The 25,508-nt window shown below is 62.2% G+C and overlaps 1 protein-coding gene across 7 annotated transcripts in view; it reads left to right on the forward strand.

Moving 5' to 3' along the window:
• The window catches only part of CASZ1 (castor zinc finger 1), a 144,557-nt gene that overhangs the window by 106,626 nt on the left and 12,423 nt on the right, over nt 1–25,508 (forward strand). For 6 of the 7 annotated variants that reach the window (XM_032301782.1, XM_032301786.1, XM_032301780.1 and 3 more), the window contains 8 exons: nt 13,101–13,577; nt 16,653–17,487; nt 18,487–18,555; nt 20,073–20,163; nt 20,858–21,022; nt 21,868–22,040; nt 22,214–23,058; nt 25,370–25,505. In XM_032301782.1, the coding sequence (XP_032157673.1) occupies nt 13,101–13,577; nt 16,653–17,487; nt 18,487–18,555; nt 20,073–20,163; nt 20,858–21,022; nt 21,868–22,040; nt 22,214–23,058; nt 25,370–25,505 (2,791 nt within the window). Of the gene's footprint in view, nt 1–8,959; nt 10,761–13,100; nt 13,578–16,652; nt 17,488–18,486; nt 18,556–20,072; nt 20,164–20,857; nt 21,023–21,867; nt 22,041–22,213; nt 23,059–25,369; nt 25,506–25,508 lie in introns of those variants that run through there. The other variant, XM_032301783.1, reaches the window with a different exon arrangement.

Below are 25,508 nucleotides of genomic sequence, written 5' to 3' on the forward strand. Positions count from 1 at the left end.
ATCAAGGAAATATGGTCAGAAATTGTCAGCTTTCAGATCTAATTTACCTGACGGCCCCTGCGCGAGCCGGCGCGGCCCGGGGAGTAAGCGCGCGTGAGCAGGCGGGGGAGCCCGAGTGGGCACAGAGGACACCGGGCTCTCCAGCCCCCTCCCCAGACCCAGGCCCCCTCCCAGGGCAAAGGGAGGGGCTCCCCAGGGCTGGGGCCACCTCCCTGGGACAGGCCCCCACCCCACCCACCTGCTGCCTCCCCCTTGAGCTGTAACCAGCTTTGGGTTTAGGGCTATAGGATCAGGGAGGTGACGGTAATTCCTTACTCCAGATGGCTGACAACTGCTAAACCCCTCCACCAGGGCCACAGTTTTAAAAATACTCCTAAATTAGTCCCCTCGTGTCGTTGGCAGCCTCAGCAAGGGGATTGTGGAGATGGGCTGTAGAGAGGGTGGGGACAGCAGCGTCCCCCACGGCACCCCTCTGCCACCTGCTGCCGTGTCCCCATCTTCTCGCCCGGGGCTGCCTCTCTCTCGGGCCTTTCCTCTAAATCCCCGAACGGTGTTTGGCCCTGTTTTCCCCTTTGCAGAACAAATCGCAAGTTCTGGGGGTCTCAGTCTCTGCAAGAGGAGGGTCCCCTCCCTCGAACACACATGCTCCCGCCCTGAGCCCAGGCAGGCTCTCCCTCAGATGGCCACCCCCGTGTCCTGCCCCTTTTCCAGGGCGTGAGCCAGGCCGCAGGCTTCCCCCTGCACCCCTCGCAGGCCCTGCACCCTGGAAGTGTTGGTTCAGAGCCTTGCCCAGATGGTCCAGTATGGGGTTGAAGCTTTTCCAGCAGGGAGCCCTTGTGGGGTTTGGGGCCAGTGGGTCCTGGAGCAGTCAGTCTGCGAGGGCTGCAGAAAGTTCCCCTTTAAAGCACAATGGGGAGCAATTTGATCTGCTGGTCATGGGAGCGGCCCAGGTGGGGAACTGAGGCTCTGGATTTGTCTGGTCCTCCCAAGTTAGTGACGTGGGCTTCTGACGGACGAGCCTCTCAACCTCCTGGGCCTCAGTTCCCTTCCAGTTCTAAAGTTCTATGCAGATCTAGGGCAACCTGTGCTCTGATTGTTGCCACCCTTGGAGCTCCTTGTCCAGCCAGAGCTCCTCGCCATGCCCCTGCGATAAGGGAAAAGGTGGAAGGTTCTAGAAACAGAGCAGATTAGGATGAGCACTCTGCTCCCAGTTTGCCCCACATTACAACACACCTGTTAGAAGCTCACTGGCCCCACCTGCCCTCCTTCCAGCAGTCCTTATCCTAACCCTGGCTGTCTCCCGGCTCCACCCCAGCTTTGGTGCTGGGTGACTTGGTGGGGGGCCTCCTCCAGGAGCAAGGGGGGGATTGAGCCCCGACTTCCTTCCAGGCTGGCTCCCAAACTGAGCACTGGGGGATTGGGAAGCATTGACTGCCCCCTTCTTGAGCTCTCTCTGCCTGACCCTCTACTCTACCATGAGTCACTCATCTTGGGGCAGGGGGTGGAGCCCCAAAGCACTCTGCCCAGGAAAGAGGGGGAGGAGAGCCCTTCTCCTACTGCCTCTTCTCCACGTCTTCAGGGCAAAGTTCTTCTTGCCTAGAGCCCAGGCGGCAGGGAGGTCATTTGGGCCCAGCACTCCCCTAGATGTACCTGCGGGAACTTGGTGAGAGGCAGGGGCATGGCCCTGCACCATGGGCGCCCCCAGAGCCGGAGTCCCTGCCCTTTATGCCCGCCAGCTGCCCAGGAACTAGATCCCAGGAGACACAGAGCTAAGAGAGTATATCCGGCACCGACCCAGCGCCTCACCTCCACGTGTGGCTATCAGCAGCTCACGTCCACCCCCATAGCTGTGATGCGGGGGAACTGGCCAGGACCCAGTGCCAGCCACCCAGTGGAGCTGATTTTGCCGAGCCTGGGGCTGGTCTTGGCTTGGTGCTGGTCCAGGCCACTCGGGGCAGCCACCATGGTGGAGAGAGGCTCCAGCAGAGGTCATATGCCCAGGCAGGCCTGGACAGGTTGGTGCACTGAAGCACAGGGAGGTGGAAGAGGCCAAGAGAAGGGTCAAGAGTGCTTGAGGGCCTCATGGTGTCCCCAGGTTGGCCCTTTGCTCTGCCCTTGTGAGAAGAACCGCAGTTGCAGGTGCTGTACCCAAAACAGCTTTGGGAATGAATCCTATGCGGTGAGGAGGGAGCTTTGTGCAGGGGCTTCTCTGGGAAGGACAGGCATAGGCAGTGGGCATGTAGGCGAGGTCCTCAAGACTAGCCACGGGCTCTGAGATTATAAGGTCAGAGAGAGAGAGAGAGAGAGGGAACGCCCCACAGCACAGCCCAGGACAGCCCAAGGAGTCTGGGAGAGGGATGAAGTAAGGGCATCTGGGGGCTGCTAAGTCCGAGGCCGGCCCAGCAGCACCCGGTACCCGTCACCCGGCCAGCGTTTGAGAACACACATGCACTCTGGCCTCCAGGAGTTCCCACCCCCCCTTCCTCCCCAGCCCCCACAGCTTTAGGAAAAAGCAGACCGTGCTGGCCTTGTCCAGGTGGAGCCCCTCCTCTTTCCAGGGCTCCTTCCTGGCTCTGGGCCATCCCTATGGCCAGGTGTCTGAGCCTCTAGGCGGAGCTTGTGCAGGGAGAACCAGAGAGGGTGAAGGATGACTGGCTTGGCCTTGGACCAGCCCTCCGGGCCCAGCTCCCTGGGGCAGTTTTTGAGTGAGGACTCCCACCAGCGGGGCCCACCCTGGCTTCCATGGCCCCGGGCTTCCTCCCTTTGGGGCCCAGTGTGAGTGGGCTAATCTCCCTGCCACCGAGTGCAGAGACCAGGGTCTCTCCCCTGAGTCCTTGCTCGTGCTTCGTAGTGGCCAGAAGCTCCCGGAGGGATCTGAGGGGTATGCGGTGTCCCAGCCACAGGAGCCGGGAGAGCTACCTGCCCGACTGGGAGAGGAGCCCAGAGTGGCCGGGGTCCAGCCCTGGGAATCATTCTCGGCAGGGTCTGGTGATGCCCACAGGGCTCCCGCAGCCAGGGCCGCGCTGGAGTTGGCTGGATGTGACCAAGGCACTGGGCTCCCGGAAGTGCCCGGGGCCAAGCTGGGCTCTGCTATGGCAAAGCCTGGGCTTGGCCGTTTCCTGCCGGCGTCAGGCCTTCTCTCTCTCTCCTGCTCCCGGGGTACCCACCCTGCTCCTCTGGGTCTGGGGGGGTGGGGATGGTGGCCCCCGCCCAGCTCCGCATCCCCGTCCAGGGCCCCGCCTCCCCTCCCCCACAGTCTGGCCAAGCTTCCTTACCCCTCAGGCCTGAAGCCTCCCTGGCCCCGGCCCGGCCCTGTCCTCCGTCCCCCCTGGCTTCACAGTCGCATTTTGCTGCCAGCACAGGGCACTGAAAAACTGCTGGCACTGCCAAAAACCCTGTGTGCGCTATGACTCCCCAAACATCCCTTTATTTTTATTGTTCTGTTAATTACTGTTTAAACTTTAATAAGTCACTTCGTCAGGAGGGGGGACCTGCCGTGAGCTTTTCTGTGCAAACACGGGCCCGGGAGTGACTCGGGTGTAATATAACCCTTTATGCGATGTGGGAATGTTTAGATTGTAACAGAAACTTGTTATTTTAATGACAGTTGGGGGGGGGCATCTGAGCACAGAAGGGGCGGAGGGTGGGCTCCCCTCAGGTCCCCACCAAGGGCTGGGGTGGCCTGGCGACAGCAGGGGTGCCCCTTGCTGCTGCCTCCAAGAACGCTGAGGCGCCCTTCCTGGACTGCCAAAGGTCAGGCCCACCCAGAGGGAGAGATGCTTCCCAGGAGATGCTCTGGAACTCGAGGGTAGGAGGGAACTCGGGTCTCAGTAGCCTGGACAGCTGAGGGGCCCAGGAGTAAAAGGGGCTTTGGGGGTTGGGAGAAGCAGGAGGACCCAGAGTTCCTAGAGCTCGGGGAGGCTGGACTCTCTGCCCTGCCCGCGTCTGCCCCCAGGTCTGGGAGGGAGCAGCCCTCCCTGCTCCCAAGACAGGACCCTGCCCACAGTCACTGTCCAGTAAAGGGGCAGGCCCCACGTGCTCCGTGGTGCTGTGCCAGACCGGTCACTCGATGCCATCCTTTCAAGAGCCCTGTTTCAGAGGAGGACACTGAGTTCCAGGGCAGAGACCAAACTCTGTCAGAAGTGGCAAGCTTTAAGAGGAGGACTGAGATTCTGGTGTCGGTTTGTCTGATCTGGACGCAGCTGGAGTCCCAGTGCCCAAGCATGGGTGTTACGGGAGGGCCGGGCACTGTCCGGCAGTGGCAAGGCCCGGAAAGGCTCCAGGCTCTGTGCTGGGAACCGGGACCATCCCCCTCAGCCCTGGGGCGGGGCTCCCCCCTTGGGCCCCTCGTCCTGCTCTCCCTAGGGAGGAAGGGCTGCAAGGGGAAGGGGGCATGGAAGTAAGGGTTGTCCCCAAGGCTGGGCGGAGGACACGTGCCCTCTTCCTCACAAGACCTGGCTCCATCTCAGGGAGTTGGGACTCAGGCCTAGGGTAGGGGCGATGGTAGCCAGGCCGCCCCTCTTGCTCCAGTGCCCCCCATCCTCTCTACCCAGAGGCACTCCTGTCCCATCCCCATAACCCGGACAGGGAGCCTTTCTCCAGCATCTGTGAGTCTCCTGCTGGCGTCTGAGGGCATCTGGGCCTGATTTCCTACTTTGTCTTCACTCAGTCCCTCCATCTGCCCGCCCATCCATCCATCCATCCATCCACAGAGCTAAGCTTCTGCCCTGCGCCAGCACTGGCTGCAGAAGGGCAGGAGCCCCATGCTTGCCCTCGGAGGCCCATGCCTGGTGGGGCTGGTGAAGGCATGTTGGGGGAGAGCACAGCAAGGGGCACTGCGCTCTGGTCTGCCCGGGTGTTCTCCTCCAGCCAAGGCAGAGACCCTTGCTCTCCCTCTGCTCTCTCCCCTCCCTCCACAGGCTCCCCCCACGAGGGCCCCTCCCTGACCCTCCCGGTGGGCAGGGCCAGAGGTTCAGGGCCCAGGCTCCCTGGAGCTGGAGGCGAGAGCCCCCCAGATGGCAGCGGCGTGGGTCACGAATCGCTGAGGTTTTCCTTTTCCGAGCAGCGCGTTTCCCTAAATTGTCTTTGACTGCGTGCATGGGTAATGAAAGTTTATGCCCTTGTTAGAAGGACAGGCGGCCAGTTCCAGTTAGAACTGGGGCTGTCTCCCTGCCAGCCCCCCCGCAGCCCCCCTCCCCAGCAGGAGAGGGAGCAGGAGGAGCACAAGCGTGCGTGTGTGTGTGTGTGTGCGTGTGCACGCGTGCGCGTGCGTGTCCCCGCGTGCGTGCACACACATACACCCCCGCCCCCCTGCCCCGCACCCTGGTGGATAAGAAGGCTGTTAGGGGAAGGGAGAGGGGACAGGGAAAAAAGAAAAAAAAATTTCCATATTTGTGTAAGTTGCTTTAAAAGCATTTTATCATGTCATAAAAAAGGGAAAGTACTCTCAGAAATTGATCCTCTCCGCCAGCCCATTGGACAGAAGGACGTTGGGATGTTAATGGCCATCCTGCTCCAGGGTGGCTTATTAAAAAATTTATACATAAATGCTTAAAATTGCATAAATTATTTAAAAAAAACCAACAAAGTAAGCAATTTGAATTCCCTCTTTTCCTCCCCTTCGCTTGGTCCCCCTTCTGCGACCCCCCTTTTCCGGGCCCTCGGCATGGTCCTTCCGTTCCCGGGGGCCCCCCGCCCCCCTCCTCGGGGCTCCCCTCCTGCCCCTTCCACTTCCCACCGCACCCCCGGCACCGTCCGCCCTGCCCTCCTCTGGGCTTTCCCAGCCTCACCCACAAATTAACGGAGCAGCCGGCTCACCACCAGACACTCACATGCACACGCACTAATAAAAACACCACTAATAATGGCCCAAATCGCGAAATTAAATATTAAGGCCAGAAGAGGCGGACGTGGAGCCGAGCGCTGCCACCGTAGCCGAACTTGGAGCTGATGAGTGTGTCTCTCACAGGCGTGGAATGTCACCCACACATCCCGGAGACTGGAGTGGGGAGTTTTATGATGGTTTTTCATTGATTTGTTTCCCCAGCGCAGCTGCCGACCTCTATTGAGGGACAAACATAATCAGCACTGACGCAAATTAGATGGTTATTCGTTTTGAAAATTGACAGAAAAACAATAAAAAAGATGAAATGCTCCCAAATCAATAGATATAATGAAATTCAAATAATCCGAGAGATGAGGTCTCCATGGCAACTGATAATGTGGAAAAGAAAACAATTTAATAAAGGACAGACACACTTTGAAAACAGATTGGGCCCGGGGAGGGGGGCGGGCTGGCGGGCGGAGGGCCGGAGCGGGCTGGCGAGTGAAGGATCACTGTCCGTCCCAAGGACACCCGCCATAATTAAGCGAGGCTTTCGGCCCCAGAAAGTGCAGATTCAGGTTTTAATACACAAAATTATTTCAGGAGCAGTGAATCGGAAAGTCGTTTGTAATGACCTTCCTGAGAGGCCCGGGCGCGGGGCATGTTGGAGGCTGGGCGGCCGGGCCGGCTGAGTTATGGCATATTTGTGTTTTTATAGTGCGGAGGGGAGGGGGTGGGGGGGAGGGGGGGAGAAGGTTAAACAGTATTTACAGCTCAGTTGTTTTCAGAGAGGAAAGAGAAATAGAGTTCACGGGAGATGCTGCGGGCAGGCGGGCGGGTGAGCCGCGAGGCTTCCAGGGCGAGGTGGGAGAGGTGGGTCCCGGGTGGGCCGTCCCCCGTCGGGCCGCCTTGTCTGGCCGTGGGGATCCACAGAGCAGGCCAGGGGAGGGGAGGCCTCTCCCACTCCGCTGCCTGCTGTGGCCCAGCCAGTGGGTCCTTCCAGGTCTGGGGCCTCTCGGGGTGATGGCAGTAGGGGCCTGTGTCCAGTCTACGTGCACATCCAGGAAAAAGGTGGGGCGTCCCTGTAGACAGGTGGCTCCGGCCGCTCTCCTAGCTTTGGCACCCTCCGAGGCAGCTGGTCACTCCTTCAGATGGTGCCACCCTGTGTCGGGGGGCGTGCCCGGCCTCAGGCGCACCTGGCAAAGACCCAGGACCACAGCGAGCCCCAGCCTCCCTGCTGTTTACCTTGGGCACGCAGAAGGGGAACGCTAGGCCCTTTGGGTTTGCAGAGGCAGGGGCCACAGAGAGCGGAGGGGACCAAGTGGAGCCCCTCCCCGGCCCTCCAGAGCCACTTCCCCCAGCAGGGCAGCTCCAGCAGGGGCCTTGGGGGCCCCACAGAGGCTCCCTGCCCTCGGGCTCTGACTCCCTGTTCGGCTGCAGGAGCCTCGTTTGTTATCATGACCACACGCGGCATGGCCAGTTTCCGGGCCGCTCTGCTTGTGCATGTGTGACTTCTAACATGATTGTACAAATAGGGAGCCGCCCGAGTGTGCGCGCGCGTGCACGGTGCATGTGTGTGTGTGCCTCAAGCGCACCCGTGTGTGTGTGTGTGTGTGTGTGTGTGTGTGTGTGTGTTTTAAATCTCCCCTGGGTGGTAGCTCTTTTTTCTCCCCTTCCTGTTTGGCTGTGACCTGGGGGAGATTGATAGCCAGCCCGCGCGGTGGATGCTAACAGTTGCCCTGATTTATAGAGTTACTTACGCTAAGTGAGGCCACTTAGACGCGTCTGGATAGTAAACCTTTTAACTGGACTAAAAAATCATAATAAATAAATAAACAAAGGGGGGCAAGTAGGGCCCCGTGGCCGGGGCCCCCCCAGTTCCCGTCTTAACGTTGCTGGGGACCAGCAGGCCTGGCTGAGAGCCCTGGGAAGCAGCGGCCACTGCTCCCGCCCGCAAAAGCTGGACGGCCCTTCTGTTCCAAGCTGGCCCGAGAGAGGAGGACACCCTCTCCTAGGGGACAGGTGCTGGCTGGGGGAGGGGGTCACAGCTGGAGAAGATAGAAGGTAGGGGAGGGACCTGGGCTGGCAGTGGGGGCAAGGAGAGAGGTGGGAGGAATTGGTCACGGAGCTTGGGGGGAGCAGGGAATGGGACACCTGTCCCTGGGAGGATCTTCTGACTCCCCAGGCTCACTGCCCCTGTGGCACCTGGACCTTCCACCGCAGCGGTCGTGCTTGTAATGACGTGAACCTCTGCCCCCTTGTCTAAATATGGGCTGGCTGGGATGGCAGGAACCGGGACAGTCTTTCTTGCTCACGTCGTGTCCAGAGGATTAAGCCCAGAGCCTGGCCCCTAGAAGGAACTCAGAGGGGCTGTTGAACAAACATAGATGCATCCCCCCCCCCCCAAAACTGGGGCCTGTGGCCCATCAAGTTCAAGTTCTTAGGGATGACAGGGTGGAGGCTCCAACATTGCTACCACCCAGACTGGGAGGCTGTGGGAGGGGTGTGTGGGGTGTTAGACCATGACCGCGGACATCCGAGCCCCGTGGGAGTCCAGTTCCAGCACTGACATGGGGGGGGTACCATGGGCAGTTACCAATCTCACCAGGCTCTGCTTCCTCGTCTGGAAATGGGGACAGGTCAAAAGTCTCATGGGGATGGGGAGGGGGGCATCCACTGAAGCGACACTGTGAAGTGCCCGGTGTGGTCTCTGGCATAGGCCAGGTATTCAGAGCCAGTCAGCTGCCCTGTCCCTCCGGGCTGTGGGACAGGGCAGCCACCAGTGGCCTGGCAGTGCCCATGGCCCCTGAGCTGCCTGGCCACAGACAGGTGGGCCCTGGAGCATCCCCACCCCAGGGGACGGGTGCCCGGGCCCTGCCTCCCCACCCCCTGATATACAGCGGGCATTAGGCTGCCCAAAGGGGACACTGCATCCTTAGGAAGAAATATGTCCTCATTTTTCTTAAACACCGTTTCCACTGAGTGAAATGTTTAGAAGGGACGCACAGGGAGAACTTTATTTCCTACCAGGGAGTTCAAAGCCACCAGGCAGAGCCCATAAAGCACCCGGAGCCTGGTAGCTGACAGGCCGCCCAGCCCCGAAACACATTACTCACGAGCGCAGGGGGGGCGCTGCCAGGCCTGCCCAGCCCCCAGGGACCGCGCCCCCACCCCCGCCCACAGCAGGACAGGCAACTTGGAGACCCAGGCCGTGGGCACCGGGCACTGGAGCCTCTCATCCCCTTGAGCGTGGGCTGCGCGGGTCAGGGACAGGGCTGGCCCCAACCTGGCCAGGGGGTGGAGCTGTCCCAGCCACCCCCAGCCCCTTAGTCCCCTGAGATGAGGGACCAGGGGCCCAGGTGCAGCTCTAGGAGCCCCCCTGTCTCCCCCGTAACTGGCAGGAGCCCTGGCCGCCTCAGCCTTTGCAGGGAGTGATGAGATTCCTGCCATAACGGGCCCTTCTCCCGAGGCCCTCCCTTCATTTGATTTCTGAAGCTGGCTGATTTGAATATTTATAAATATCAGTAAATTATTTATTGTAGCAATCTGCTGCACCATTTTACCCATTGCAGTTAACACTTTAGGGGGCTCTGTGTTATGGGAACCGGGGGTGGGAGTGAGGAGGAGGCGGCGCAGAGAGGCCCAAGACTTCCCACAGCCCACCCAGGAGCCCGAACTGGGGACATGGTGGCAGTTCTAGTGCCTTGCTGATCCTGGGGCCTCTGTGAGCCCAGGCTCTGGGGTGTCTGCGCAGCTCCGGGATCAGTTGCCTCTTCCATCAAATGGGATGATGGCGGTCCCTGCTTGGCTGGGTCATCGTGAGGCATACGGTGAGAGAGTACCCAGAAATGTGTGTCCGATTTCTGCCCCCGCCGGCCTGCCCCCAGGATCTGCTCAGCTCAGAGAGGAAAGCGGCGTGCAGGTGGGCTGGTGGAGTTTGGAGCCCTGGGAGGGAAGGGTCAGACCCTGGGAGCTGATGGGAGGGCGGTGCTGTTTTTGCTGAGTGCGCAGCCGGTCCCCCACCAGGCCCCCAGCCTCTCTGCTCTCCTCTCTCTTCTGTGCCGGGCGAGATGTCCAGGTCTTGCGATCTTGTGCCTAGATGTGCATCACATCTGCTTGCTTGTCCCCACCGGAGCTCAGCAGCCTTCTCTCGGGTCCTTGCTTGCCACAGCTCTCCCACCTTATAGCCCCGTGGCCCTTTCTCGGGGAGAGAGACTGCCCAGGGTCCTGAGCTAGCAAGGGGGAGAACCAGGTATGTCCTGGAGCCGTGCCACCTCCTGAGGCTCACCGCACGGGGCCAGAGCCACCGGGGCCACGGGTGAGAGTCTGGGAGGGCCGCTGGGCTTGCTACCTGTGCGCAGGTCCTGGCCAGCCCTTGCCCGGGGCCTGACTGGGCCCACCTGAGCGGCCCGGCCCCTTGCCTCCCTTCTGGAGCGCGGCCCTGAGTAAGCAGGGCAGGAGTCCCCTCGCCTTCCCACCCTCTGGCCGAAGCCTGCCTCCTGGGCAGTATTGTTCCCAGAGGAAGTGTCCAGTGTAAATAGAGCAGCGGGCAGGCTGGTGGCGGGAAGGAGATGAAAGGGGCAGTGACAGGGCCGGGGACGGATGGCTTCCTCCCATTGAGGCCTGGCCACGGCGTTTATATTTTAGGGAAGAAAGTCGGGGGAATGTTTACATGGACAGGAGCCTGGGGTCAGACCACAAGGGGGGTAGTCTGTATGTCCCAGGGCCCGGAGCGAGGGGGAGGGGAGAAGGGCTCCGCGGAGTGGGCCGGAAGGCAGACGGATGGGCAGGCAACTTGGACCTGAGCTCTTTCATACTCCCTACCCGCTGCCCTAGCCTCTGCCTCCCGCCCTGCTCCCCCGGCCCACATGCCTTCTCCGCCTCTACCCCTGGGGCCAGGAGTAGAGTCAGAGGGAGGGCAACATCTGGAAGGCAGGTGGGCTGGGGCAGAGCGGCAGCTGGAGGGCAGGTGTGGGGGGTGTAGGCGGAGCAAAGGGGCCTGCGGGCTGGGGGTGGGCCCTGGGTGCACAGCTGCCTTGCAGCTGGTGGGGGCCCAGGAGGAACGGAGCCAGGCACAGGGCCGAGACCAGGGGAGGGTGGGCCCAAGGGCCGGGAGGCTCCAGGATGGGTGGGAGCCCGGGGAGGGGGTGTCACCAGCGGCAAGTGCAGCCCTGGGAGCTTCTGCTTCCCTCTTCCTTGGGATAAATATTTATAGATCCATTTGCTGTCGGCCATATACACTTGGCTGCTTACCTCCTGGTAAAAATAGAGCAGGCTCCCCTGCTCCCCCCCTTCGCTTCCCCACCAGGGCAGAGGACAGACGGGGCCAGGTGAGGCCCGCGGCCTCTGGGTCTGCTGGAGGAAACTTGGTAGCGTGCAGCCTGGCAGCCAGCCCAGCAGTTAGGTGGGACAGTGCGAATAGGGGACCCATCGCCGCACTTTGAGGAGGAGCCCACGTCAGTGCTTGGAGACTTGGGTGTGGGCAGCACAGACTTGGAGATCTGGGTGAACTTGGATAGAGTGGGCCCCTGGCCTGGGCAAGGGTGGGGCCCAGCGGAGCCAGGACCCCAGCACTGGGAGTGGAGCAGAGCCTTCTCTGGCAGGGTGCTGCCTGGCCTGGGCTAGGTCGCCGGGCCGCTGGGCTTAGTGAGGCCTTGTGCATAGGCGGCCAGCTCCAGGGCCGCTCTGGGGCTGCTGGGCATCGTACGAGCGCCCGTGCATGCAAGCCGAGTCTCCTCGGACGGGGTCCCTGGGGAGGCCCAGGTGCCGTCATCCTGTCTGAGCATGCCTCTCGGGGGCCTTCCAGGTGGGGGGGGGTTTGACCCATTACAGGGGAGACCCTTCCGTCCACGGCCTGGGGAGTAGAGCCCTGCCCTCACTCAGGGTCCCGGAGTGAGGGGCCTTTTTTTAACCACTGTGGGTGGACACTCAGACAAGCCCACGCAAGGGGGTCCCACCACTGAGAGACTCCAGCAGGGCCCCCCATGCCCAAAGCCTGCTTGGGCTGAACCTGCGTGTGGGGCCCACCACGGGATCTGGCACACAGCAGGAGCTGACTAAATGGACAGATGGAAGGGCGGAGGACAGACAGACAGGCACGCAAGCAGGCGTATGTGTGTCCACCCTTGGCCCTCCTGGCACGTCACAGGCTGCGTGGTGAGGGGACTTGCTGGGCGCTGGACCCCCACCCCGGACCCTGGGCGCCCCCGCTCAGCAGCCGTGATGGAGGTGGCAACACCTCGGACAGCCTTCGTTAGAGTTTCCGTCTTGTGCAGGAGATCGGCACCGCGCCTGCAGCCTTTGGGCTCGCTGCTGGGGATCTGAGGAACCCAACCTCTTCCAGCTGTGGCTTCTCCAGGCTGGGATGTGGGCTTCCCGGAATCAACCAGGCCTTCGAGGGCTGCGGGACCTGGGTGAGGCCGAGCAGGCTGAGTGAGATCCCGGGACAGGGATGAGCCGTTCTCGGAGCGGCTGTGAGGAGCTTTGTCCTGGAATGGCCCTCACTGAGGCTTGGGCAAGGGAAATGGCCAGATAATTCGAGCGGGTCTGTGAAGGGGAGGGTTGGGAGGAAAAACAGAGGCCTTTGGAGGGCCCTGGGTAGCCAGGGACGAAGGAAGAGCTATCGGAGCTCTCCAGTGAGCGCAAGTAGGGGTCCGGAAGGGTCCAGGGCCCGGTCTGAGGGAGGGGCGGCCAGGGATGAGATGCTCAGGTGGGCAAGGGTGCCGGCCCCTTGCGACTGGGACAGGGAAGCAGGAGGTTGGTGCGGGCTGCTCCCAGGCTCTCAGCTGCCTCCTCCCCTCATGGCAGAGGCTCACAAGTAGTCAGGCCGCTGTCACTTGCCAGAGCTCCCCCAGTGACCAGCCCCTCAGCCAGCGTGCATGCCTCAGTATCCTTGAGTGTCCGAGGACGCGTTGTCTCCTCTATCTGGGGTCGTGTCTGAGGGCCGAACAGGTGTAGGAAGTGCTTCCAGAAACCAGGTGCTGAGGAAAGCCTGCCCCTGGTGTTTGAAGATCGTCCATGTGTGTGCTCGTTTACAAACAAGCTCTCCTTGAACCACCCGGTCCAGGCCCACCCAGTGCCCAGCTCTGGGCACGGAGCGCTGGGTGAGCGGGGCCCCTGGAGTTCACGGTCTGGGGAGGGGCCCAAAGCCCCACCATCCAGGCTCAGGGCAGTGAGAGGAAGGCAGGATTGGGAAGACCTAGGGCCTGGGGGCTGCCGGGGGTTGGGGGGCCGAGCCTGGCACGTGCCCACCTCTGACCTCTCCGTCTGTCCACAGCTGAAGGCACCCGGTGCACCGACCCGCCCGCAGGCAAGCCCGCGATGGCGGCCAAGCGCAAAGGCGGCCTGAAGCTCAACGCCATCTGCGCCAAGCTGAGCCGCCAGGTGGTGGTGGAGAAGGGGGCGGAGGCGGGTCCCCAGACCGAGGGCAGCCCGCTGCGGCCGCGGGACCGAGAGGCCGGCGTGGCCCGGGGCGCCCGCAGCGAGGAAGACAAGAGGCGGGCGGTGATCGAGAAGTGGGTCAACGGCGAGTACAGCGAGGAGCCCGCGCCCACGCCCAGCCTGGGGCGCATCAGCCGCGAGGGCCTGGAGCTGCCCCCCGAGGGCGTCTACATGGTGCAGCCCCAGGGTTGCAGCGACGAGGAGGACCATGGCGAAGCGCCCTCCAAGGACGGCAGCGGCGCGGCAGAGGAGAAGGAGTCTAGTGGGGCAGCCTCCAAGGATGACAGCAGCCCCAGTGCCAAGCAGGCTTCAGGTAGGTGTCTGAGCCCCGGACAGACAGACGGATAGATGGATGGCATGACCCTGGAGGGGAAGGAGGGGGGGGGTCTGCAGAACCTGCCCGCTTCCCCCACGCATGCTCCCCTTATGGGTACCTCATTCTGCCCCACCGGTTCTCTTGCTATGGGGGCCCGGGGCCAAAGTAGTGGCAAGAACAGGGGAGACTTTTGGGGCGGGAGGGAAGCTTCCCAGTGTGAGCCAGGCTGGGGGCCGCCATGAGCACCGTGGGTCTGACAGCTGCAGGGACGAGGGCCGGAGGGCGGCCGGTGGGACTGTCTCTCCACACCTGCATCAGAGAAATCTGCTGGGGGCCGGGGGGGCCGGGGGCGCTGGCCGGGCTGTCGGCTCCAGGATGGGTCTGCTGCCCCACCCTCCCCTGCCCCCTCCTGGAAGCCTTCCCCTCACCAAGGACACTGGCTGTCCCAGGCAGGACCTCTCAGGGGTGAGGCCCAGGGCGGCAGGATGGCCCCGCCCGGCCCAGCCCGAATATCCCATAATACCCACCTGCCTGGGACACGCGCCTCCGGCTGACCTCCTTCCCCGCACGTGAGATGGCTAAGGCCTGGCTCTGCGGCCGTCTCCTTGTCCTCACGACTTGGAGCGGCCGGAGCTCCTTCCCCTCCTGGGAAGGAGGGCCTGTGGTTTCGGTGGAGGGCCCATGGTCCCCACCGCTGGGATGGAACCCCAGGTCTGGGGGCTTTTCTCCGGCTCCCAGCCTCCTTCTCAGGCCTGCGCTGGGCGCCCCGAGCCTCCCCTGCCTGCTCCCCGGTCCCCTTCCCCTGCAGCGAGGGGCGCATCTCCTCCCTGCACGGGGAGCCCTGCGCAGCCACATAATTATGCATATAAGATATAAACAGAGCTGTTTAATTATCCTTCGCCACATCAGTGACAGAGTAATTAACAAACATTGCAAGATCAATGAGGAAAAGTGTGACCTTCAGTTTCCTCTGATAGGAAAAGCCCTTGCCGTTCCCAGACACAAGGTGATTGTGCTGAGCCAGAGGAGAGGGAGGGACAGGGACAGGGCCGCTGTCCCGTCAGGGCCCCAGCCCCTCCCAGGACCAGCTCTGCCCTGACTGCTGCCTTGTCTCCCTGCGAGTGGAGAGCTGGGGCCGTAGGAGGCAGGGCGGGAGCTGCCAGTGGCCTCATGATCCAGGCAGGCATCGTTCTAGAGGCCCCGAGGGACTGTAGTCTGACACCTGGGGCAGCCTGCTCAGCCTGGGGCACCAGGGAGAAGCAGCTGGAGCCCTAGCTGCCCACTGGGGCTGGGGTGGGCCACCTTCTCTGGGCCTGGGGGCTCAGGAATGCAGGCCTCGGGGCTGCCCTAGACCCTCACCAGGCCCCCTCCCTCCTCTAAGCTGCCTGCCCTTCAAAGCCTTCTGTCTCTCTGCCATATATAGTGAGGGCTCAGCTGCCTCCTGCTATTTTTAGCCCCTTTCCCTGGTCCCTGAACCACAGAATCTAGCAGCCAGAGCCCACTCCTCCCAGGCTGGGCCCCCCACCCCACGTAGCCTGGGGTCAGGACAGTGGCCCACTGGCCAACCTGTCCAAGGAACAGCCACCTGTTGGCTCCTGGAGTCACTCTGCTCACCCTGCGGGTCAGGTGCTGCCTGTGACTGTCCTTCTCACACGGACTTGGGAGGCGGGGATGTGGGTTGGGAGGTGGCCCCCCATAATCAGCCACCCTGCTGGGGTCCTGGGCCACCTCTTTTGCAGCCACGCCTTCCCCGGCTGTCCCAGTGTCCTACTGCTGAGTATGCCCGGCCTTGCTGGTTCAGGCGAGAATGCAGAGAACGTGTGTGTCCCTGAGGCGGGTGTGGGCCTCGCCATTCTAGGTGCACCTGCCCCTGATTCAGGCACAGCACGTAGTAGGTGTGGAGTGAGTTTCTGCACGGGATGAGCAGGTCTGGGCATGCTTGGAAGCCACACGTGTGCTGTGGTGGAAGGTCGTGCGTGCAAGGAGGCGGGTCCCCACAGGAGAAACCCCGGCAGAATAGGATCGGCTTGCCTCCACCACCAGGAGACTCGTCCTAGGGAGATGCGTGCAGGATTTGGGGTGGTTTGTATCGTGTGTGTGTGTCTGTAGAGCTGGGCAGGTAGCCAGGGTTGTGCGTGTGTGTGCACGTGTGCACGTGTATTTGCTCACATCCCTGTGGAGAGGTTGCCCCGGACTGGGCACAGGGGGCCCCCAGACACGCTGCAGTGGGCGCTGCTAGGGCTGGCAGGCCCAGCCTCTCGGGCCCGGACTCTCCTCAGGGGACCACCCTCACACACGAGCAGTGGATGGACAGGGGAGGTGCGTAGGACTCCCCCCATCATAAATCTTCGCTGAGGCAAGGAGCCCTGAATGAGTCTGATTGGACACCTCAGCAGGGCCCCTGCCCCCTCCGCCCTGCTGTCTGGGACCCTCAGTCACCGGGGGGCCTCTGCAGAGCCAAGAGACCCGCTCCTGGGGAGGCTTGGGGCAAGCTGTCCACCTCCCAGGGATGAGGGGCTGTATGTCCACTTGTGGGGCCCAGGGAGAGTCCGCCAGGTGGGCTCAGCCAGTCCCACCCCATCCCTGTCCCCAGTGGCTTCTTCAGCTCCTGGGGTCCCTCCTGACTGCCCAGATGCCACCCCTCGTCCCTACCTGTCCCCTGCCCCTGTGTCACCCCACCCCAAGGAGGCAGGTTGGGATCTGGCCTTACTTCCAGTAAAGTGACTTCTCTTTCATATTAGGCCAAGGCAAGAGAGAGGAGACATTTATGAAACTTTGTTTAATGTACTGAAAAGCCATCGGCCAGAACATTTAGGAAATTGATTTTCCTGGCATTGATGAACTCGTTTTATTTTACCCCGGTATTAATTACTTTTTTTTTAAACAAATTAATTTAAGAGTCGTAAAACCTAACAAGTGAGCCAAATGTCCATAGATCATGTCGTGCTCCGCCCCCTCCCCACGCCAGCCTCCTCCCTCCGTGGGTGGGGGCTCGCGGGGAGGGGGAACCCCCCCAAGCCCTCGGCCACCCTGCTCCCTCCCAGAGGTGACTAGGCTCTCCCTGTGCTACAGGAGAGGCCTCCTCACTCCGGGACTACGCGGCTTCCACCATGACTGAATTCCTCGGCATGTTCGGCTATGATGACCAGAACACGAGGGACGAGCTGGCCAGGAAGATCAGCTTCGAGAAGCTCCAGGCGGGCTCCACCCCTGAGGTGGCCACCTCCTCCGTGCTGCCTGCTTCCGAGGACGCCCTCAGCAAGCGGGCGCGCTTCTCCAAATACGAGGAGTACATCCGCAAGCTCAAGGCCGGCGAGCAGCTCTCCTGGCCGGCCCACAGCACCAAGGCCGAGGAGCGGGCGGGCAAGGAGGGGGCGGGGCCTCTGCCTGGCCTGCGGCTGCCCAGCAACACGGCCCACCTGGAGACCAAGGCTACCATCCTGCCCCTGCCATCACACAGCAGCGTCCCCATGCAGGGCCTGGTGGCCCGAGCCTCCAAGTACGACTTCTTCATCCAAAAACTGAAGACAGGTGACAACCTGCGGCCCCAGAACGGAAGCACTTACAAGAAGCCATCCAAGTATGACCTGGAGAACGTCAAGTACCTCCATCTCTTCAAGCCCGGGGAGGGCAGCCCCGATATGGGCGGGGCCATTGCCTTCAAGACGGGCAAGGTGGGGCGCCCCTCCAAGTACGACGTCCGGGCCATCCAGAAGCCGGGCCCCGCCAAGGTCCCACCCACCCCCAGCCTGGCCCCTGCGCCCCTCCCCAGTGTGCCCAGTGCTCCCAGCGCCCCTGGGCCAGGGCCTGAGCCACCTGCCTCCCTGCCCTTCAACACTCCTGAGTACCTGAAGTCGACCTTCTCCAAAACAGACTCCATCACCACGGGAACCGTCTCCACTGTCAAGTAAGGCACCCCCTGTCCTGAGCTTGGGACTAGAGTCGCCGGGAAGGCCACTCTCTGCCTCAGAAGGCCAGCCCTGGGCACACATCCACTCATACCTCAGACGCATCCACCACACCCAGGTTCTCATACACGTGCTTGCACACATGTGTGTGTACACATGCACACTTATACACACACGTAATCGCTCATGCTCGGTTCATGGGCAGACATCTCGCCGTCTGCACACTTGCTCTCGCATGTGCTCGTCCGCCAACATGCACACTGGGGACTTCTGTGACCCCCGTTTCCCAGTGACAGGCTTTCTCCACCTCAGATGCAGCCTCACAGTTGGCTCGGGAAGCCCCAGTCCGGGTTAGGGGTTCTGGGCTCCAAGCTGGTGACCATGGCTCCCAGGCTCGAAGCCTGGGCCCCGGGGAAGGCAGCGAGAGAAGGCACGAGTCTGGGGTGGAGGAGAGCCCACTCTTTGCTAACGCCCAGGCCATGGCAAACTGCTCCCTGGATCAGCTGTGTGGCCCAGAGACACCCTCCCCCGTGCCGCTGTCCCCCTGGAGACAGACCCCAACCTGGGAGTGATCTAGGGAGCTGCCCGCTGGCCTGGGAGGGGGGCTTCTGACCAGCTAAGCACACTTTCTTGGCACTGCTCTCGCCCCTCCCCTGGATTGTCCCAGCATCCTCCTGACTCCCAGTGTGCAACAGGGGCCAGACCCCGCTTCCAAGCCTTCCTACCCAGCTGGACTCCAGGTTGGGCCCACCACTCAGGTGGAGCCCTCCAGCCAGCCAGCTTGGGTGGCCTTGTCTTTGCCACAGTTGGGCTTCTTGAACCTGAGCCAAGGTTCTGCCAAAAGCGCTTTTCAGTCCCACCTTGAGGGCCTCAGAACATGACAGAGCAAGAGAGGGAAGGGTCAGGGCCCCAGGTCAGGGCGCTGCCCCCTAGATGCTCCTGGGGCATGAGGCTACCCCCATCCGCTAATCAGTTGTGCCCTGTGTGTCTCTTGCCAGGAATGGATTGCCCACAGATAAACCAGCTGTCACTGAAGATGTAAACATTTACCAGAAATATATTGCCAGGTAGGCCCCTGGGGAGGAGACGGCCATGGAGAGAAGGTGGGTGGTGCCAGGAACGCCTGGGGACTGTGGGACCGTAGGTCCGTCTGAGCGCCAGAGCCAAGGTGCCTGCTGCTCTCCCACTCGTGCGCTTCTGCCCTCAAATTCCCCTGAGGGACCCCTCCCCATCTCAGAGCCCTCACCCCTTAACGTGTTCTGGGCTGCATGTCTTCAAGCCCTAGGCAGTGCCACAGTGTCCGAAGGCCACAGGGGAGCCCAGAGCCCCGCAATCGCTTACAGAGTCTTGCGTGGGATACAGACCAGTGCCGAACCCTCGGGGATGAGAAGGGTGTGGGGGATGGTCCTCCCAGACCTGGCCTGGGGTGATCCCTGAGCCAGGCCCCACAGCCCGACTCTAGACCCACTCCTGTACATTTCTGAGGCAGTGGGATGGGCAGGTCGAGAACCTTCACCTCGACAGATTTCCCCCCAGTCAGGTCCCTCACTGCCAGCAGCCGATGGGGCAGCACCTGGCGGGAGCTCTCCCCAGCCTCTGTCTGTCTGCAGATCCGCCCGGTTCTTCCCAGCTGTCTCTGTCTTTTCGGCTTCGCTCCGTTCTCTCTATTATTATTATTATCATTATTATTAGGGCCGCAGCAGATGGCCCTTTTGGCAGCTTCAGTGTAAATATGTATTTGCGAGCTGTTCTCTCCGTATAAGGGGGTCTCCAGCTCTGTCCTGCCGGCTGAGACCGTCTCCTCCCCTGCTGTCATCACGGGCTCTCCTCCCAGAGCGGCCTCCCCAGGGTAGCCGGCGCCTTCGGGGCCTGGAGAAGGCACGGGGTTTCCCGGGAGCCAGGCCGCAGCCGGGCCGCACGGGGCTCCCGGCTGCCGGGTTGGCTGGAGCGTAGCCTCCCTGCCGCAGGGCGCCGAACAGATGCTGTACTTTAAAAATTCATAACCCTGGGCTGTTTCAAGTGTCAGGAAAGCCTAGGAAAGAGAGAGGCTTTAACACCTCTCAGCAGCCGGGCCCGCCCAGCCTGTATCTGCTGCACCTAGCTGAGCCCTGGGTAGGGGGCCAGCGGTGGCCCCTGCAGGAAAGGCAGTCGGGCCACCATGGGGGCTCTTGCCCTCACCGCCTCACCCCGTCCCTTCCCGTCCTATCCTGGCCTCTTCCCCTGTCTCTGCTCTGACTTTTGGCCTGCCCTGGCTTCTTCCTTCCCACCTTGGTGCTAGGCTTGTGTGCCTCCCTGGGCCCTCATCCCCAGGGAAGGGGGCAAAGGTCTGCAGTTCAGTGGCTCTGGGATGCACAACAGGTGCAGTCACGTCCCCTGCCTTTTTTAGGCCTCTGCCATTTCACCCCTACAGATTACCTCTGCCTCCCACCCCTGTACCCCAGCACAGGGCCTCTGAACCCCAGCAGCACTTCCCTGAGGTGTAGGCACAGATTTTTCTCAGCTGCTCGGGCCGAGAGCCTGGGAAGTGTCCTCCCTAGGGCTGCTGGCCAGAGAGGCCTGAGCCCACCTCTCCTCCTCCCTGCAGGTTCTCGGGCAGTCAGCACTGTGGCCACATCCACTGCGCCTACCAGTACCGAGAGCACTACCATTGCCTGGACCCCGAGTGCAACTACCAGGTAGGGCCCGATGGGCACCAGCCCTGCCCCCGTGTGCCAGCTCCAGGGGGCAGACAAGCTTTTCACAGGTGTGTTGGGGGCACTGAACCCAAGCAGGCAGAGAACCCAGAAAGCCATCTGATAGGATCCAGAGCCTTCTGCACGCCCGGGACAGTGACAGAAGCTCCCATTCCCTAGGAGCCCACCCTGCCCCAGGGATGGAGCCCGTGGGCTAAGGCCCCTTTTGGGACGCCTCCCAGTGTCCTCGTGAAGTCAGGACTCCTGTACCATCCAACCGATGATCACACTGAGGCCCAGACAGATTGTTGCTTACGGTCAAACCACCTCTGGTCCGTGCAGAGCGGGTCGTCCCCTCTTGCTCACCAGGGGGCCCGTAGACAAAAGTTGTCCTCACCGCCTAGAGCCCCTGCCTGAAGGGCCCAGCCTGCTCCGAGCTTTTCCGCTCGTGGGCATGACTGCGGGGGAGCCTGGCGGGAGGTCAGGCAGGACAGGGTTGGGGGTTGGGGGCTCCGGAACCACTGGAATGGCTCCGACTGGGTCCCTGGTGCTGGCCTAGAGGCCACACAGGCTGCCTCTGCCAGAAGCAGGATTGTTCCCTGGGAGAGCTGGGGGCCACGGTCTGGGCTGTGGGGTGAGGGTAGGGGCCGGCCCCCACCGGGTGGCCGGCCCCAACCCACATGGCGCTCTCCCGCAGAGGTTCACGAGCAAGCAGGACGTGATCCGGCACTACAACATGCACAAAAAGCGCGACAACTCCCTGCAGCACGGCTTCATGCGCTTCAGCCCGCTGGACGACTGCAGCGTCTACTACCACGGCTGCCACCTCAACGGAAAGAGCACCCACTATCACTGCATGCAGGTGCCCACCCAAGGCGGGCCGGGCGGGGCCGGGGGCGGGCCAGACGGGGGCGGGGCCACCCCCGTGACCTTAATTGGCGCGGGCGAAATTCAGGGAGCTGTTTATACAGACCGACATTTTTCAGGCTTTAACACCAAGAGCCGCATCGCAAATGGTTCCCGAGGAGGTTTTTGTTTAATTCTCTGTTTTAATGCCACGCAGAGTCTGGGCTTTTTCAAGGTGTCAGGTCCCGGGGGAGCGGCTGGGGGTTGCACATAACAGCAGGCGTGCCTCCCCCGGTATTTGTCAGGGGGTTGTTATGGGCTCCGTGGAACAACCTGGGCCAGGAGCAGAGGGGGGCTTGGTCTCCGGGCCCTGAGATGGTGCAGACACTGGCACGGCCCAGCCTTCAAGAGTGCTCGGATTCCACGGGTTTTTACTCAATATGGCAACGTTGCCTGCCGTGGCCCAGCCCGGGTGGGGTGGGGAGGGCCCCATGCCAGGAACTGTCCACTCATTGAGTCCCTGGGCTGAAGGTGACTGCCAGGCCCCCCAGGTCCAACCCTGCCCACCGCTAGGGGCTATGGAAAGAGAGGCACCAATGAGGACCCCGAAGTCACCTCCTGTAGGAGGGAACTGCCACACCTCTGCCCGGAGGGGCGTAGGAGAGGCCCTGAGGACAAGCCGGCCCTCAGCACAGGCAAGGCCTGGAGGGCTGGAGAGGTTAGAGACTCCCCACGGCCCAGGGGGACGTTTACAGGGCCGACGACCCTGAGCAGGGAGGTCAGTGGCCAACAACACGGCAGCTCTGGCCTGGGCCCAAGGGCTCCTGGCCTCAGTTGCCCCCACGGCCGTCCTGCCTGCAGGTGGGCTGTAACAAGGTGTACACCAGTACATCGGACGTGATGACCCACGAGAACTTCCACAAGAAGAACACTCAGCTCATCAACGACGGCTTCCAGCGCTTCCGAGCAACTGAGGACTGCGGCACGGCCGACTGCCAGTTCTACGGGCAGAAGACCACCCATTTCCACTGCAGGTGAGTGGGGTGCCAGCCAGGGGGAGGGACGGACCCAGGCCGGTGGGCCCATGCGGGGCTTGGGGTCCTGCTTCCTCAAGGCAGTGGGCACAGGGGTGGGGGTCTGCCCAGAAGCTCCTCCTGGGCTCCCCCTTCCCCGAGGCCCTGCAACAGGCTCCCGACGTCCCGTCCAGGCGCCCTGGCTGCACGTTCACCTTCAAGAACAAGTGTGACATCGAGAAGCACAAGAGCTACCACATCAAGGACGACGCGTACGCCAAGGACGGCTTCAAGAAGTTCTACAAGTACGAGGAGTGCAGGTACGAGGGCTGCGTGTACAGCAAGGCCACCAACCACTTCCACTGCATCCGCGCCGGCTGCGGCTTCACCTTCACCTCCACCAGCCAGATGACCTCGCACAAGCGCAAGCACGAACGCAGGCACGTCCGCTCCTCGGGCGCGCTGGGGCTGCCGTCCTCGCTGCTGGGCGCCAAGGACACGGAGCACGAGGAGTCGAGCAACGACGACCTGGTCGACTTCTCGGCCTTGAGCAGCAAGAACTCCAGCCTCAGCGCCTCCCCGACCAGCCAGCAGTCCTCCGCCTCCCTGGCCGCTGCCGCCACTGCCGCTGCCGATGCCGTGCCTGGCGCCACCAAGCCTCCCAACAGCAAGATCTCCGGGCTGCTGTCCCAGGGCCTGCCCGCGTCCATCCCGCTGGCACTGGCCCTCTCCAACTCGGGCCTGCCCACCGCTGCCCCCTACTTCCCCATCCTGCCTGGCCGGAGCGGTGCCTCCCTGCCTGTGGGCACCCCTGGCCTCCTGGGGGCCATGTCATCGGGGACAGCGGCCTCTGCAGCCGCTGACACACCTGCTCTGGCTGCCTCGGGAGCCGGCGACTCTGCCCCTGCGGCTGCCTCCTCTGTCCCAGTGCCCCCCGCCTCTATCATGGAAAGGATCTCAGCGAGCAAGGGCCTCATCTCACCCATGATGGCCAGGCTGGCCGCTGCTGCCCTCAAGCCCTCTGCCACTTTTGACCCAGGTGAGCAGGCTGGGCCCTGCCCAGGAAACAGGCGGCTCGCAGACCCCCGGAGCCCACGGCGTCAGTTTGCGGAGCAGAGTGGGAGTGGGGGTGGAGGCTGGCGAGGGGTCATTCTACTCTCACACCCATGGTCCCTGCCTGCTCAGACCCCCAACTTGCCTGGCCTCTGCCTCCTACTGTTTATTTGCTCTTGGTGGGGGCCTCATTCTGGCCTGCCCACCCCACCCCAGGCAGCTCTGGTCCCTCATCTGTGAAGCAGAGGTGGTTAAGCCTTTGCATCCTGAGGGCAACTGGTCCTTGCCCACTGCTCTGACTTTTCACCTTACCTCATACCAAGTCTGGCCCCTGATGAGAGCAGTCCAGAGGCCCATGTCTCCCTAGCGCCCCCTCTGTGTCCCTGGAGGGGGCAGGACTTCAGGGGTGGCCAGTGGGGTGGCCAGACTTCAGGGATCCCTGGGATTCATTCTTGGCCAGCCCCTCGAGGCCAAGGACATCTTGCCAGTCTCTCCCCGTCAGTCGGTGCCATCTGGGAGAACTTTCTGCAGCCATGGAAAACGTTCTGTTCTGCGCTGTCCCGTATGCAGCTGCTAGTCACAGGGGGCTGTTGAGTGCTTGAGGCTGGCTGTGTGGCCAGGGAACTGGATTTCTACTGGAACTAGTTTAACTGAGTCACACCTGGCAGGTGGCTGGTTGGACAACACAGCCCGGGCATCCCGGTGACACCTCCGCCCTCCCTCTGGCTTGCTGTGAGGCGTGGTTCCCCTCGCTCACATTTTTAGTCTTTGTAAACGTCTTCTGTGTCTCTGGAGCTCTTTGGCTTTTCTGTTTACCTGGCTCCTGTCCCCTGCCGTCCCCAGCCTCCCTTTGGCACTTGGCTGACAGAAGTCAGCGGCCACTCCATCCACTCACTCAACAACCACTGTGCTTGCCGGGGGCCATACACCTGGCCAGTGCTGGGGCACAGCAGGGACCCAGAGTCCTGCCTTGTGGAGCTGAAGGACCAGTGGGGATAGTCTGCTCGCGGGCACTGGACTTGGACCTCCGTGGGCCAGCTCCTGAGCCCTAGCACCCTGCTCCTCCGTGAGAGCCTCTCGAGACCCCCCCAAACCCTAAAGACCCTGCGGCCTTTCCCAGGGATCTGCCCAGACCCCCTGGAGGGCCAGCCAGTACTGGGCAGCAGGGCCAGGCAATGTCCTGGGGGACCTTGAGCAAGTGACTTTGGGGACCTCCCGGCATGTGGATGTTGAGTTCCAAAAACTCGTCCGTCCCCTGTGGGACGCTCCTGTCAGCTGGAAGTGGAGTGACCCACCTTTCATTCCAGGTGTGGGAGGGACAGCAGGACCACCCTGGGGCCGAGCCCCTCTGGCCAGCTGCCTGCCGGCTGGGGTGGAACCCACTTCAGGGCCACACGGGGCTCCGTGGCCAGACTGGCAAATTCTTCCTTTCCACTAGAAAAATCTCCTACCCCCAAAACAAAGGTCAAGGGAAGGGGAGGGGGCCCGTTTTCCTTGATTTTTTAATAAAATGCCACTTGCTGCCTGTGAACCAGCCCTCTGTGAGCCGCAATGCCTTGGGGCAAAGTAATATTTGAGCCACTTGGGGATTGTGGAGAAGGACTCAGTGGACACGTTCCCGTCAGCAATTTCTTCTGCTCAGCCTTTCCCCCAAGGGCTGCACCCCGCCAGCTCCCACCTAGCCCCTGTGCAGCCCGGCCCGGCCGGGCTGGGCCTCCTCTCCCTGCCCCGGACAGCTTGACGGCCGAGGTCACATAGTTTGAACCACTCTGATTGGCTGTCAGCTTCCATAGCCCTGACAGGGCAGATGCCCCTCCTAGGCATGCTCAGTGGAAGGCAGGATCGTCGCCCCGGCAACAGTGGGACGGGGACGCGGAGGGGGCGCAGCTCCCAGTCTAGATCTGCCACTTTGCCTCAGCATTAACAGAGTCTTTAATAAAAGCCTAAGCGGCAGCCCCACAAATTGACTGTGACAGTCGGTGGAGAAAATGAAGGGCCCCCACCCCCGTGCCAGCCCCCTCCCCAGCCTCCCGCCCTTCTCCTCCAGGAGGCCCTGAGCCAGGACAACTTTGACATAATTTTGCAATAATTATCACTTGAAGAATTGCCACACAGGGGTAAGCGTCACAAGCGATCATGTCAGTGGGGAGAATCGCTGACCGGCAGCCAGGGCTCCCCACGGCCCCCGGCCCACCCAGCCCACTGTCCTCCCTGCCCGGCAGGGTGAGGGGTTCTGGTTCATGCCCAGAGGAAGCCCTCGGCCCCTCTAACACCCTCTTCCTTCCCCTCCCCTGTAGGAAGCGGGCAGCAGGCCACCCCCGCCAGGTTCCCCCCGGCCCCGGTGAAGCAGGAGCCCGGTGAGAACGCTGGTGCCCCGGTTCCCCACGAGGTCTCCCAGGACCGCAGTTTAGACCTGACTGTGAAGGAGCCCAGGTG

The sequence above is a fragment of the Mustela erminea genome, chromosome 10 (genome assembly GCF_009829155.1).
Source record: "Mustela erminea isolate mMusErm1 chromosome 10, mMusErm1.Pri, whole genome shotgun sequence".
Taxonomy (NCBI): Eukaryota; Metazoa; Chordata; class Mammalia; order Carnivora; family Mustelidae; genus Mustela; species Mustela erminea.